The 15,158-nt window shown below is 46.7% G+C and overlaps 1 protein-coding gene and 1 pseudogene across 1 annotated transcript; one reads left to right on the forward strand and one right to left on the reverse strand.

Annotated features, from left to right (window-relative positions):
• Nucleotides 1-9,219: 9,219 nt before the first annotated feature.
• Bhlha9 (basic helix-loop-helix family member a9) lies at nt 9,220-9,942 on the forward strand. The gene has a single exon (XM_026388760.2). It carries the CDS (start codon nt 9,220-9,222, stop codon nt 9,940-9,942), a length of 723 nt encoding a protein of 240 aa, XP_026244545.2.
• A 2,724-nt stretch (nt 9,943-12,666) lies between these two features.
• Nucleotides 12,667-13,049, reverse strand: LOC113182888 (NADH dehydrogenase [ubiquinone] 1 beta subcomplex subunit 4 pseudogene; annotated as a pseudogene).
• Nucleotides 13,050-15,158: the final 2,109 nt, after the last annotated feature.

The raw sequence follows: 15,158 nt of genomic DNA on the forward strand, positions 1-15,158 counted from the left end.
CAGAGTCAATTTTCTGTATTTTCCACATCATCCTACAGTGGCTTAACCTTCCAGGCCTTGTGACTTGCTCTTCACCTTATTGTCAAAGCCCTTCCACTCACTGTCTGCTTGGTAAACTCCCATCCATCCTTTGAAACCCAGTTCAGGCATAATTTCCCCTGTAAAACCTTTCCTGACCCCTCAGAGTTCATCCTCCTTCCTCTGTACCACTTGCTAACCTTGCACATTCTTTTGATTTCATGCTATTGAGACAATTGGCCTTTCCCACTAGGTGGTAAGCTCCAGGAGGGCAGGTACTGTGTTGGTTTTGTTCACAACGGTTTCTTCATTACCTAATCCAAGAGCTGGCAAATGGTAGGTGCTCCATAAATACAGAACTACATTGGCCAGAAAAAGCAAGGTCACTGGATGAATTGAAAGAAGAGAGTTTCCCGAAACTGGGGTTTGGGAAGTGGCAAGAGCCAACTTGTAAGTTGAGGCAGAGAGACAAAAGGGAGAGAAGGCATAAATTCCAGGAAGCAGGGAAAGACTAATTTGGACAAAGCCATCTGAGCACATTTATATTTCCCACAAAGGAGCCAGTGTTGAGGGAAAGCTTCGAAACTGAGGGAGGGACAATTGATGAGGTAGGGTCCCCAGAAAAGATGGACTGGAGGTAGGAGGGAAGAGAAGGTCACCAACCGGAAAACATGCATGAACACACAAAGACCAAAGCTGGATGCTGCCTGGAGAGGGGTGTAGTGAAGGGAGTCCTCAGACCGCAGCAGGACAAGAGGCTAATGGGTTTTCTGTTGTCTTTTTAAGATCCATAAATGGAAATATTTAATGACTTCCCCATCTCCTGCCAAAGAAAAGTGGATGCTTCAGTGGCCTACATGACTATGTACCATCTAGTCCCTGTCATCAATCTGAGCTCATCTCTTACTCAGCCCAGGTCCCCTGGACACCTTGTACCCACTAGAATCAGCAGACATCCTGCCTCAGAACCTTTAAACATGTTGTTCTTTCTGCCTGGACTCTGTTCCCCCAAACAGCTATAGTACCTTGCCTTTTGTAGGTCCTTACCCAGATGTCACCTTCTCAGGTGGGCTTTCCAGACCTCCTCTTTCTTCACTCCACACATGCATACTCAACACTATCTTTCCTAGTGGTATTTATTTATTTATTTATTTATTCTGCAGCTCTTATTGCTGTCTAAAATACTGCCCCCAGCATTCCAGGGATTGAACCCAAGGGTGCTCTATCACTGAGCTACATCCCCAACCCTTTTGATTTTTTTGAGACAGGGTCTCTCACAGTTGTTTATGCTGGCCTTGAACTTGTGAGCCACCTGCCTCGCCCTCCAGGGTCCCTGGTCACTAGGGTGGCCTAATATGCTGCAAATATACATCTAATAGTACTTATTTACTGCACACATTTCCTATTTTCTTTATTATTTGCTCTCACCACGAGAAAATGACCTTCATGAGGTCAGCTTTTGGGCTGTTATATTCACTGGTTTATGCTAGTAACTATACCAGTAAGCAATCCATAACTTTTTTATTGATGCTGGGGACTAGCTCGGTGGTAGATCGCTAGCCTTGCATGCACAGGATCTTGGGTTCCAGGCCACGAAATGTTGTTGAGTGACAGCATGTAGGACCAGAGTCTAACACTGAGCTCAAATCTGGATTCCAAATGTCTTCTACACTAGGCCAGAGTCTGAGCTGAAACTCGGAGGGTCGGGGTTGGGGAGGGAGGCTCCCAAACCTCCCCAGGGAGGCAGCTGGGGATGGGGAAACCTGGGCTTTCTTCCAAGGTGGGAGTTCTGCCCTCCCTCGGGGGAGCAACGCCGGAACTTCCAGAGAAGAGCAGGAATTTCTGAAATCCGGGCCCGGCAGAGCGGTAATAGGCACCTTCGCGGCCGCCAGCGGAACCGCCCGGCCCTAAATCACGGCCGCCTCCCCTCCTCCCGCCGGCCGGCGAGGGCAGCGCTGCTCCCGGGCATGGGCGGCTCCAGCCGCGGCGCGCACCGGCCGTGCAGGTGCCGCGGAAATGCCTGCCCCGCTGGCCCCTTTGAAGTCGCGCTCGCGCCGCAGCATCCTACCAGGCGCGGACGACCCGCCTGCGTCCCCTCCGCGCTTCCTGCCCGCGGTGGGCAGAGGGGCCTGGGGCAGGGGCGCTTCCCGGGAGCCCGGCCGCCTGTCAAGAGAGTGTGGCCTCAGAGTTATGGATTGGAGCCCTGGGTCCTTGATCTGTGCAGGGGAAAGGGATGGGAAGGTGACCTGTGCCCAGCACGGGGACAATGGTGCGGTTCCACATTTTCCTTGCTTTTATGGACGCTTTAAGAGTTCGTGTTAGGGACCAGAGAAGTTTGTCCAACTCACTGTTTTTCTTACTGATTTTTTACTGCAGTGTTGTTCCCTTTGAGCCCCATAATTTTGTCAATTGCAATGGATTTTCCCTCCATGCGATGCTGGGATGGGGATGTTCCAAAGTTAATGAGCAAGAATGAAAATGTGTAATCAAAATTATCCTTAAATAGGACTTAAATTATAGTACACAACAGCATTATATATTTAACCTTGAACAATATTTTCACACAAGTTAACACTTAATAACTACTGAAATAGATTCTAAAGAGGGAAATGAATACACACACACACACACACACACACACATTTCCTTTCTATGCATTCAAACTGCTTTGCTGTGGAGGCAGTTTTGAATTCAGTAGCTCTTGGATGGGGTGCAAGGTTTTGCTTGATGCTGTAACCACTACAACCATAATTTGGGGACCATAGCTTTAAGACAACTATCATGGGGGAATCTAAAAACACTTTTACATGGCTGCAGTTTCCTCCCTCCTGTTTTAATATTGAGCTTCATAAAGTTACCTTGAGTTAATACATTGGTTTGTGGGTATCTGCATACAGGTCTAGTGTGTAGTAGGTGTTTAATAAATGCTTGATCAGATTTAGATGGAATTTCCAGTTTCATGATTATCTTCATGATTGTACCATTTATTGAACAGTCAGCAAATATTTCCTCACACCTCCTACATACCAGGCACAGTGCTAGGAAATTAGAGGTGACTTAGAGGTGGCCCCAGCAACAGCACAGAAGTGCAGTACAATATGCAGCTAAATTCTAGACGGATTGGGAACCCTGTGGGAGAGGCTCAGGGCTGACTTTACTGAGGAGGAAAGGGCAACAAGCAACTGAGGCTGGTGACACACTGAAGGCACCTGAACTCGGTCCAAAACTCTGGCAGGCAAAGAGCCCTGAAGACTTCCCTGCAGATGCAGTCAGGGAGCTGCGGGCTGATCCTGTGTCCTCGGGCTTTACCTGGCTGGCTGGGCCCTGACTCACCTGCAGTAGGGGTCAGGGGTAGGCACAGGCCATTTACTTCTGTTCTCTGGCGCTTTCCCTGGGATCCCAGTGGCTATCAGTTCTGAGGCATGGCTCAACAGGAGTTAAGGAAATCTCAGGCAGCAAATCTCAATCGCAGCAGGCAGGCATTGGACGCTCTGGGCTTCTGCCTTCCAGTTCACGTTCTCTTCTGTTTGTGTCTGTCCATTGCCCCCTCACTTTCCAAATTTCCTCTATATTAGTCAAACCCTTTTAAAATTTTCTTTCTCAGTTGAAACTACTTAAATCTCTTAAAATTCCTATTTCAAAGGACAGATGCAAAGTTTCTAATAATGACAGGAGGTGGGGGCAGGATTTGGGTGTTGGTGGGTGCTCCCTGACCTGAACATGCAGGCCAAGCCCAGATGGGTTAAGAACCTGGTCTTGGGCTGGGGATGTGGCTCAAGCGGTAACGTGCTCGCCTGGCATGCGTGCGGCCCGGGTTCGATCCTCAGCACCACATACAAACAAAGATGTTGTGTCCGCCGAAAACTAAAATAAATAAATAAATAAATATTAAAAAAAAAAAAAAAGAACCTGGTCTTGGAATAGGAAACACACCACAGTTCACCCTCTGACTTGGGGCAAGGTCCTTAAATCTATTTCCATCTGCATCACAATAATGAACTTTCCATATGGGACTGTTGTGAGGCTAAGATAATATATGTTTAAAAAGCACTTAGTACATCTGGAACAAGACAGGGATGCCCTCTATCACCACTTCTATTCAATATAGTTCTCGAAACACTGGCCAGAGCAATTAGACAGACAAAGGAAATTAAAGGCATAACAATAGGAAAAGAAGAACTTAAATTATCACTATTTGCAGATGACATGATTCTATACCTAGAAGACCCAAAAGGATCTACAAAGAAACTACTAGAACTAATAAATGAATTCAGCAAAGTGGCAGGATATAAAATCAACACGCACAAATCAAAGGCATTTCTGTATACCAGCGACAAAACTTCTGAAACGGAAATGAGGAAAAGCACTCCATTCACAATATCCTCAAAAAAAATAAAATACTTGGGAATCAACCTAACAAAAGAGGTGAAAGATTTATACAATGAAAACTACAGAACCCTAAAGAGAGAAGTAGAAGAAGACCTTAGAAGATGGAAAAATATACCCTGTTCATGGATAGGCCGAACTAACATTATCAAAATGGCGATATTACCAAAAGTTCTCTATAGGTTTAATGCAATGCCAATCAAAATCCCAACGGCATTTCTTGAAGAAATAGATAAAGCAATCATGAAATTCATATGGAAAAATAAAAGACCCAGAATAGCAAAAGCAATTCTAAGCAGGAAGTGTGAATCAGGCGGTATAGCCATACCAGATTTCAAACTATATTACAGAGCAATAGTGACCAAAACAGCATGGTACTGGTACCAAAACAGGCGGGTGGACCAATGGTATAGAATAGAGGACACAGAGACTAATCCACAAAGTTACAACTATCTTATATTTGATAAAGGGGCTAAAAGCATGCAATGGAGGAAGGATAGCATCTTCAACAAATGGTGTTGGGAAAACTGGAAATCCATATGCAACAAAATGAAACTGAATCCCTTTCTCTCGCCATGCACAAAAGTTAACTCAAAATGGATCAAGGAGCTTGATATCAAATCAGAGACTCTTTGCCTGATAGAAGAAAAAGTTGGCTATGATTTACATATTGTGGGGTCGGGCTCCAAATTCCTTAATAGGACACCCATAGCACAAGAGTTAATAACAAGAATCAACAAATGGGACTTACTTAAACTAAAAAGTTTTTTCTCAGCAAGAGAAACAATAAGAGAGGTAAATAGGGAGCCTACATCCTGGGAACAAATTTTTACTCCTCACACTTCAGATAGAGCCCTAATATCCAGAGTATACAAAGAACTCAAAAAATTAGACAATAAGATAGCAAATAACCCAATCAACAAATGGGCCAAGGACCTGAACAGACACTTCTCAGAGGAGGATATACAATCAATCAACAAGTACATGAAAAAATGCTCACCATCTCTAGCAGTCAGAGAAATGCAAATCAAAACCACCCTAAGATACCATCTCACTCCAGTAAGATTGGCAGCCACTATGAAGTCAAACAACAACAAGTGCTGGCGAGGATGTGGAGAAAAGGGTACTCTTGTACATTGCTGGTGGGACTGCAAATTGGTGCGGCCAATTTGGAAAGCAGTTTGGAGATTCCTGGGAAAGCTGGGAATGGAACCACCATTTGACCCTGCTATTGCCCTTCTCGGACTATTCCCTGAAGACCTTAAAAGAGCATGCTACAGGGATGCTGCCACATCAATGTTCATAGCAGCAGAATTCACAATAGCTAGACTGTGGAACCAACCCAGATGCCCTTCAATAGATGAATGGATAAAAAAAATGTGGCATCTATACACAATGGAGTACTATGCAGCAATAAAAAATGACAAAATCATAGAATTTGCAGGGAAATGGATGGCACTAGAGCAGATTATGCTTAGTGAAGCTAGTCAATCCCTAAAAAACAAATACCAAATGTCTTCTTTGATATAATGAGAGCAACTATGAACAGAGCAGGGAGGAAGAGCAGGAAGAAAAGATTAACATTAAACAGAGACATGAGATGGGAGGGAAAGGGAGAGAAAAAGGAAATTGCATGGAAATGAAGGGAGACCCTCATTGCTATACAATATTACATATAAGAGGTTGTGAGGGGAATGGGAAAATTAACAAGGAGAGAAATGAATTACAATAGATGGGGTAGAGAGAGAAGATGGGAGGGGAGGGGAGGAGGGATAGTAGGGGATAGGAAAAGTAGCAGAATACAACAATTACTAATTGGGCATTATGTAAAATTGTGGATGTGTAACCGACGTGATTCTGCAATCTGCATTTGGGGTAAAATTGGGAGTTCATAACCCACTTCAATCTAATGTATGAAATATGATATGTCATGAGCTTTGTAATGTTGTGAACAACCAATAAAAAAATAATAAAAAATAAATAAATAAAAAAAAATAAAAAAAATAAAAAAAAAGGTTCAATTGCAAAGAAGTAAAAGCCAAAATTGGGACCAAAAAATAAAAAAAATAAAAAAAAAATAAAATAAAAAGCACTTAGTACAATGCCTGGCCTATGAGAAGCACTCTATAGAAATCAGTACCATTATAATTAAGATTATTATTGCTGTGGTTAATTATCACCAAACAGCATCCTATCCATAGTGGTATGTGAGTTCTAGGATACTGAGTCACTGGAGGAAGAAAGGTGCTAGATGTAGTTTAAGCTTGTTTGTCACTGACTGATACCCTCCCCTCAGCTCCTGGGCTGCCCCAGGAAGGTTCTTCCCCGCTTGAGGCTGCCCTGGAGATCAATGGGCCACCTCCATCCTTCTGTGGAGATGGGGGTTGCTCATGGCTCATCCATCTACTTTTGGGGGCCTACAAAGCTCTTGATTGTAGGTCAAGGTCTCATAAGTATCCAGGTGAGTTTAAATCCAGAGCTTGCGTTTAGTACCTACCCTCAGGGTCAGCTGTATGGGCATGGGATTGGTGCAGTGGTTTAGAGGCGCTCTAGGTTTGATTTAGTGCTGTGCTGTCTCCATCTTCAAATTCTTAGTACTTTGGAACAAGAGACTCCGAATTTTACTTTGCTCTAGACCCAATAAATCACTTAGCTGATCCTGCCTACACCTTCATAGAGAAGATATCTTCCATGCAAAGGAAAGTGAGATGCAGAATCAGGGACATGAATGGCACAGTCACAGTGTGAAGAGCTGTTGGCTTGCAGAGGGTGGGAGGAGGAAGAGATCTCCTACCTCAGGCTTCCTTTCCCACCTGGAAGGTCCAGATCCTCTGCCCTCTGCTGATATCAGGGGCTTTTCTGAGGGTTTGGACAAGGCCCTGAGTTCCACAGTGTCTGGATGAACAGGGCAGTGATTCAGCTCTTTCTAGGGTGGCTTCTAAGGGCTAAAGGATATGGATGAGGGTGAGAGGAGAGGTGGCCATGGAATGTGACAGTAAAGAATCAGATGCCTGGGCTTTGGCCCATGCCCTGCCTCCTACTCTGAGACATACCAAGGCTGACATCCTGCTACTTGAGCTGGATGGGTGGGCATGGGTACTAAGACACCTGTGGCCCAAGAACTGCATAAAATTCTGCGTGAGGAATACAGGTGTATGTGATTGTGTGTTGTGGGGGAGGCTTGAATTAAGAAGAGAAAACCTCTGGTTTTAATGAATTTATTTATTTACTTAATTTACTTAATTGGTACTGGGTATTGAACCCAGGGACACTTAACCACTAGGCCACATCCCCAGCCCTTTTTTTTGTATTTTATTTAGAGACAGGGTCTTGCTTAGAGCCTCACTAAATTTCTGAGGCTGGCTTTGAACTCTGGATCCTTTTGCCTCAGCCCCCTGATCTAGCTAACTATTTTTCCCCCCACAATTCCTTTTATTTCATGGGTTTATTTTTCATGTGGTGCTGAGGATGGAATCCAGTGGCTCACACATGCCAGGCAAGTGCTCTACTGCTCAGCCATAACTCCAGCCCTCTAGTTGACTTAATTCCACATAATACTGCTCTTTTGGAAAGAACAAAAGCCAGGAAGTACAAAAAGTCCTTAGGCTACTTCTAGTCTAGTGAACAAGACTGACAATCACACAAGTAAATATATATGGTTTGTTTCCTAGTGCCCTGCACTTTCCCTCTGTGGAGAAATTCAGTTGAAATGATGGGATTGTTGCTGCTGATGTTCTCTGGCACAAGTGCGAACTGCATTCTCATCCCTGCTGATGCCACAGCAGGCCTTGGCATTCAGGTTATGGCTGGGAATGAGATTTACCCTAAGGAACTCCAAATAACTCCCTGTGGATGCCTGAAATTCCACTGGGAGTCTTTCTCTAGGATTAAGCATTTTTCTTTTCTGAGACCCTGTTTAAAATTCACATCCCTGGTGGTAATAGCAGGAAAGGTTTGGTGAGTCCTTAACAGGATAGTACTGTGTCATGAATAGAACTGTCCCATGGCCCTGGGCTTCAAAGGATGCCCCTGATTGGTACTACCAGGAGAGCTAGAGGAAAAAGAAGATCTTCACCATCTTCTCTGCTGATTCAGCCCCACTCTTTCTGAAGGAAAGGAAGTCAAAAGGAAGTAGGAGGAGAGTTGAGCCCAATCAAAACCCCAACTCAAAATCCTGACCAACCTCAGCTGGTAGCTGAAAAACCCTGAAGCTCTACTCAGCTTGGGAAGGGGGCTCTGCAGGGTTGACTGTGTCAACTCTGCCCCTCCTTTATTGATCTTCTGGGTTGGTCATGCTTTTCCTCAATGACAGCTCTGTAGTTGCCCATAAGACTTGACAAGAACTTTCAAGAACATCCAATCCACCATTGCCACCCTTCTATGGTCTATCAATTCTCCTGCCCAGAATCCACATTTGGGCACTCTATCTGGGGTCAGCGGAAAAAATGTGGATCCCAGTCAACCCAGAGAGACCCCTGGAGTGAGGCACAGCAAGTTCCTGGTGGCGATTGGAGTTCTGCCCCGGGCATGGCCAGGCTTCCCAGCTGGTCCCCGTGTGTGTGTACAAGAATCTGCATGCTTCCTTCCTTGCTTGCTTCCTTCTCAGTTCCTCCCTCGCCAACCTACCTGGGGGCAGGTAATAAAGCAGGAGGAGGGAGATGGATGGATGGGGAGGGCGGGGAGCCACGTGGTGCCATAAAGCCCAGGTAGAGAGGGCCATTCAGGGAGTGTCCAGACCACAGGAGCCAACGCTCAGAGGGTGGACTGTCAGCCTCACCTTCCCAGCGCCGAAGCAACGGGGCCTGGGAAGAGGCCATGCTCCGAGGCTCGCCCGGGCTAGGCCTCAGGGGCCTGAAAGGAGCCGAGGGCTCTGCAGAAGACTTGGGAGGCTCTTGCCCTGAGCCTGGGAGGAACTTCGGGGTGCTGAGGGAAAACGGCGCCCCCCGCAGCCAGGGAGAGGCCGGGGAGGCTGCGGGCGGAAAGCAGGCCAGGCCAGTGCGGTCCAAGGCGCGGCGCATGGCCGCCAACGTGCGGGAGCGCAAGCGCATCCTGGACTACAACGAGGCCTTCAACGCGCTGCGGCGGGCGCTGCGGCACGACCTGGGCGGCAAGAGGCTCTCCAAGATCGCCACGCTGCGCAGGGCCATCCACCGCATCACTGCGCTCTCCCTCGTCTTGCGTGCCAGCCCCCCTCCCCGCTGGCCCTGCGGCCACTTGGAGTGTCACAGCCAGGCGGCGCGCGCGGGAGGCACTGGGGACGCCCGCTCCAGCCCCGCACGGCCCGCGCCGCAACCCGCAGGGCCTAACCTCGGGCGCCGGGACGCCACCGGCCCCTTCCTGCAGCCTGCGCCGCTCTGCGCCTCGTGCTCGCCACACACGTACATGGGACGGCCCAAGGCGGTGGCCGAAGCCCCTGTCTGGGGCCAAGCCTACGGAGGAAACTGGCGCCGATGTCCCGGGTCTCCCCCTGCTGGGCCCCTTCCCTGGTGCCGGGGCTACCTGCGAACAGGCACCGGGTTGGGCTACCAGCACTCCTGAGCTGAACACTGAGGAAAGCTGGGCTGGCAGGATGACTATAAAAGGGAAGACGGCAAAAAATATTGTCCTGGACGGAGCAAAACTGAATGAGCTGAGACCCGTGGAGGAAAGGAGGCTGCTTGGCAGCAGGAAGGAACTCTGGGGGCGGGGGCGTCACCTCCACATCCCAGCCGCGGGTAGTGGCTCTGCGAAAGAAGCAGGATCCTGCTTGGCTTTTAGGTTTGGACTTGTTGAACTCTTCTTGGAAAGTGGCCTTTGCATTCCTGTGCCTCTGAGCCGTTTTCTCTCGCTGCTTTTGGACAGGGGGACTTGTGTGGGAGTATGGGTGGCCACCTGTTTGGGTCTGATGGCACAGTATCAGGACTCTTCCCCCTGTGGCTGCCCCAGGTCTGATCTGGGAGAGGCAGACAGAAGCAGCCAAATAAAAAGGAAAATTGTCATTTCTGTCTGCTGTCACGACTCCACTGGCTCAATGGTCTAGGATGACAGGAAAGCCTGAGGGATGGGGGGTTGCTGAGAAATTTTGGGGCCAGGGACTAATTCCCACAGATAGACCTCAGCAATGGCTGAGCACAGTGAGGAGTCCAAGGGGAAGGGAGCCATCCAGAGAGGACATTCCTCCTGTGCTACTGGAGGGAATTATCTGGAGAAAGTTAATGGGGAGGTTAAAGATATGATCAGTTCCATCTGTGGACCTCCCTGCAGAACTACCATCTGCAGGGAGCCACAGCAGGGGCTACCATGACGGGAGAGTCTGGCCATTCACAGGGAAGGAAGCTGAGGGCAGGGCCAAGGATTGGGGGCCAGGAAGTCCTGCTTATACTCAGATTGGCAGGTAGAGCTCTCAGGGAATAGTGGGCCAGCACCTCTGTGATGAGGGGTAGGCTTGGAATCCAGGAAAGATTATGGGGAAAGGGTTAGAGAGCCCTCAGGCCAAGGATGCAGAGAGAGTGGGAGGCACAGGAATGTCCCCTCCTGGAAAATTCTGGAAAACTTTGCTATATCTAAGATGGGCTCATGCCTAGCCCAATCAGACTGACAGGGATGATTTTGCAGGTGGTGCTTGCAGGGCTAAGGGTCCAATGTGCCAGGGGAGGGCTGAGGACTTTCTGGTCCCTTTGGAGAACTGGGCTCTTGCTGTCTGAGGGGAAGGGTTAAATATAGCCATCTCAAAATGGGGAACCCCACAGAAGCTTGGGAGATGCCCATGGGCACAGACCCAAGGGAGTGTGAGGTTCCTCAGAACAGTTAAGGTGAGGCTCGCTGCTATAATTAAAAAAGTCTTTGCTTTGTGCAAGCCTCAACACTGCTGGCACACTTGGCATCCTATCCCTAGCCACAGGCTGAGGGCTCCTGATTTCACAGTCAGGGATATGGCACAGACCACAGGAAAGCTTTAACCCTGAGTCTAACCAAGAGCAAAGTGTGGGACCTGGGCCCCAGTCCTGCCCACTGAGCCTGACAGTGACAGACAGGGGAAAGGAAAGAGCCAGACTTGCCTGGGATCTAGTTCTGCTCTGCCATGTCCTTGGCCTCTAGTTTCTCACCTGTGACATTGATAATGATGCCACCTCAGGGTGGCTGTAAGGTGAACATGCTTCATAATGGGGCAATTAGAAGGAGTTCACAAAGTGTTCCTGTTTGTTTTCTATTATAATCTTATGATGAATCAGCCTGGACAGTGCTTTAGCCTTCTTTTGGCCTCAGGGATTTATTCTCTGGAAACATGATAAAATCACCGCAAATCCTGCCTTCCTAAATTCCAGGGTTAAAAGAGGGTTCTTTTCCCACACCCAGCAGCCCTCTCTGCCCAGGAATGGTGAGGGTGCCCCCTGCAGGTGAAATAAAAATATGGCGGGTGAGGGAGTTCATCAGAGGGGCGTGACCATTTGCCTCTCCTAGTTTATCAGCGGCATGACCTTGTGTAAATAAATCACCCAACTGATTTCAATTTGGGGGTTCCCATTTGTATAGTGGGCTAAAATAAGTACTTACATCCTAGGCTGTATGGACTAAATGAGACAATGCATTTAAAGCGTGTAGCATAGGGTTTGGCCCACATAATCACTCACTATAATAGTAATTAGAACATTTGTAGCAGCTTTACAGTTCACCAGGCCTCATATACTTAGTCTCTTTGGCTCCTTTTAGAATTATGCGCCTTCCTACACCTACACTTTTATACCGGTGGACTTTGTCATAGGGAACAGTGCCTGTCGTGGCGCTAGCAATGAATGAGACAGAACAGCAAAAACATAGAAATATAAAACCCAGTGTTGTCAGGGACATGGAGAAAGGGGCACATTTTACAAATTTCTCTCTGTACTGTATATTTGTTCCTTTTTTGTAAATATGGAAAGATCACGATAAAAATACATTAAGGAAGCAATCCAAAAGGATTTTTTTTTCTTAATTTGCAAAAAAGCCATCACAACAGTCTGGTTCATTATAGTGCAAGGTTTTAAAAAACACATATGCCCAACCATAAAGGCACTCTGCTACTTTAACAGAATAAACATAATAGTGAGTTAAAAGGGCAGATCACAAAATGGTCCATGCCCACTAATTATCATGCAGGCAAACATGTAGGTGCCTGCACAGATGGGGAGAGGGTTTGGAGAGATAAACATGGTTTTAATTTTCATTAGATTCTTCTTAACTATTTTTTATGATTATTAGAAGATTTATTAAGCAAGAATAATATATTAGTCATCATTGCCAGACTTAATAGGAGATATTAAATTTTAGGTCCAATTTTCCTACCTGGATAAGTTTTTCCTTCCTATCCCTATCAGTTTTGAAAACATAATACCAGAAGAAGAGGGCTCCAATTCCAAACAGAGCTCCTAAGAGTGAGTTCTTGGGAGTGGGTCTGAAATTTGGGTAGATATTTGCTGATCTTTCGTAGGTCCAGCGAATTAAGGCAGGATCTTCAATGAGCCCTCGGTGATTGGGGTCGTTGTACTAAAGCATACTCCAGTTTAAGCCAGGCTCTTAGGGCCAACCTCTTGGCTTGCACCTTCCGGGTTTCCGGAGATATGTCATATCGGGGTCGAGGGTCGGGGTAGAGTGGCCCGACGTGAGGGCTTATACTTTGGAAAGGACATCTTAGCGCCCTGGCGCAACTGAGCCTGCCCTTCTTAACTATTTTTTAAAAATGAAAGATCTGCTGGGTGCAGTGGCACATGCTTGTAATCCCAGTGGCTTGGGAGTCTCAGGCAGGAGGATCATGAGTTCAAAGCCAGCCTCAGCAAAGTTGAGGCCCTAAGCAACTCAGTGAGACCCTGTCTCTAAATAAAATACAAAATAGGGCTGGGATGTGGTTCAGTGGTCAAGTGCCCCTGAGTTCAATTCTCAGTACTCCCCCCCCCCCCGCCAAAGTGAAAGATCTGTCCCCTTAGGATAACCCCAGAGAGAAGTAGGTTCATATTTTGTGCAAGGATGTCAAGAATAATGTATTCCCAGTGGGTTCCTTTGGGAGGATTCACTTCACTAGATGTGAAATTTTGGGGTTCTTACTCTGATGGGAGCTTCATCAGATTAAGTTTTCCTTGCCTTTCACAAATGTGCACATACATGTGTGACCACAGATGTCAGGAGACTTCTGTGGCCTCTAAAGAAGGGGTGGCTGGGCCCCAGAAGGCTTCAGTGAGACAAGAAATTGGCTCAATGATGCCCACCCTGTCAGCTCTATAGGTTTCCAGACACCCAATCAGATGCCCAGAGTAAAAAGGGCTGCAGAACAGATAAGAGGGGGCTTTATTTCCTCTTCATCTTGAATTAGGCTGAACCTAACTTGAAACTTCTGAGGTTTCTTTCCTGTTCACCCCACCACCCAAAGCACCCCTAGTATGCAGGCCCACTTCCCCCTCCTCTGTTTGTATCCCTAACCTCTCTCAGCATCTGTCACACTTAGAGCACACAGGATGGGGGTGGGCAGAGGTGGGATCAGTGTCAGTGGGGACACACTCTGGGTGCTTGGTTAATGTTTCCTGCTTCCTCCAATTCATCCAGTTGGCCTTGATTATGAGCCAGACCCTGGACGAGGGAGCTGGGGTTACCACTGCCTCCTTCAGGCGCCTAACACCAAGTTGGGAATGGGGAAAGAGAGAGGAATTCTTTCCTTTTGTAACCTGTGTCCACCCCAGAGAACAATGAGGACAGCCAGCTATGAAACAGCAAGAGGCTGACTCGAATGTCTAGCTGGCCCAGGGCTCGTCACGCAGATTCCCAGGCAGGCAGGGAACATGGAGTTGACCAAGGAGTTCAAAGCCCTTCTAAAGGCTGCAGCTGGCCCGGTTTCTGTAGGAAATTTGCCCAGAGTTCCAAGATTTTATGTTAAAAGTCTGAAACTCTAGCCAGGTGTGGTGGTGCACACCTGTAATCCTGGTGGTTTGGGAGACTGAGGCAGGAGGATCACAAAGTTCCAGGCCGGCTTTGGCAACTTAGACCCTGTCTCAAAAACATAAAAAATAAAGTAAAAATAAATAAATATGGCTTAGTGGTAGAACCCCCTGGGTTTAATCTCTAGTACCATAAACAAATAAATAAATTTATTTTTTTTGAAAGTCTGAAACCCCAATTCTTATGTGGAATGAATTTTTTTAAAAACACTGGTTGAGTCAAAACTATGCAGACCAAACCTACTTTGTAGAATTAATGTAGTCCGTGGGTTTCCATGAACCATTTAGATGGGAACCTACCTGGTTTAACTGCTGGCAGGGTTGGGCTCCAAATCCGGTTATTCCCCTCATTACACAGCCCACTAGGTGGCGCTGCAAGCCAGCATCTTGCACGGGCAGAGCCAGCCTGGTCTCCCAGTGCCCTAAGAAGGAAACGGTAACCAACTCATTCAGGCAACCTTGCTGCCACCAACTAATCTGGATTTTTTTTTCCTTTGCTTACAGAATTTAAAAGGTTTATTTATGTCTGGTTCTTTCTGTTTTATAGTCTAGACACTGCCTAATAAAAAACATATAATGTAAGTCACATTTTAATTTTAAATTTTCTACCAGGCACAGTAAATTTTTTAAAAAAGTAAGAAGAAATAGGTAACATTAATTTTAGTAACATTTTACTTAGCCTAATATATCCAGATATTATTATTTCCACATGCAATCAATATAAAATATGAATAAAATAGTTTACATTCTTTTTTCTCTGTTATCTTCAAAATTCTCTTATCTCAATTTGTCTAGTCATATTTCAAGTGCTCA

Source organism: Urocitellus parryii, chromosome 7 (genome assembly GCF_045843805.1).
Source record: "Urocitellus parryii isolate mUroPar1 chromosome 7, mUroPar1.hap1, whole genome shotgun sequence".
NCBI classification, from domain to species: domain Eukaryota; kingdom Metazoa; phylum Chordata; class Mammalia; order Rodentia; family Sciuridae; genus Urocitellus; species Urocitellus parryii.

Bases quoted from the DNA above. Each gene is read 5' to 3' on its own strand.
- Bhlha9 (XM_026388760.2), top strand. From the start codon at position 9,220: ATGCTCCGAGGCTCGCCCGGGCTAGGCCTCAGGGGCCTGAAAGGAGCC.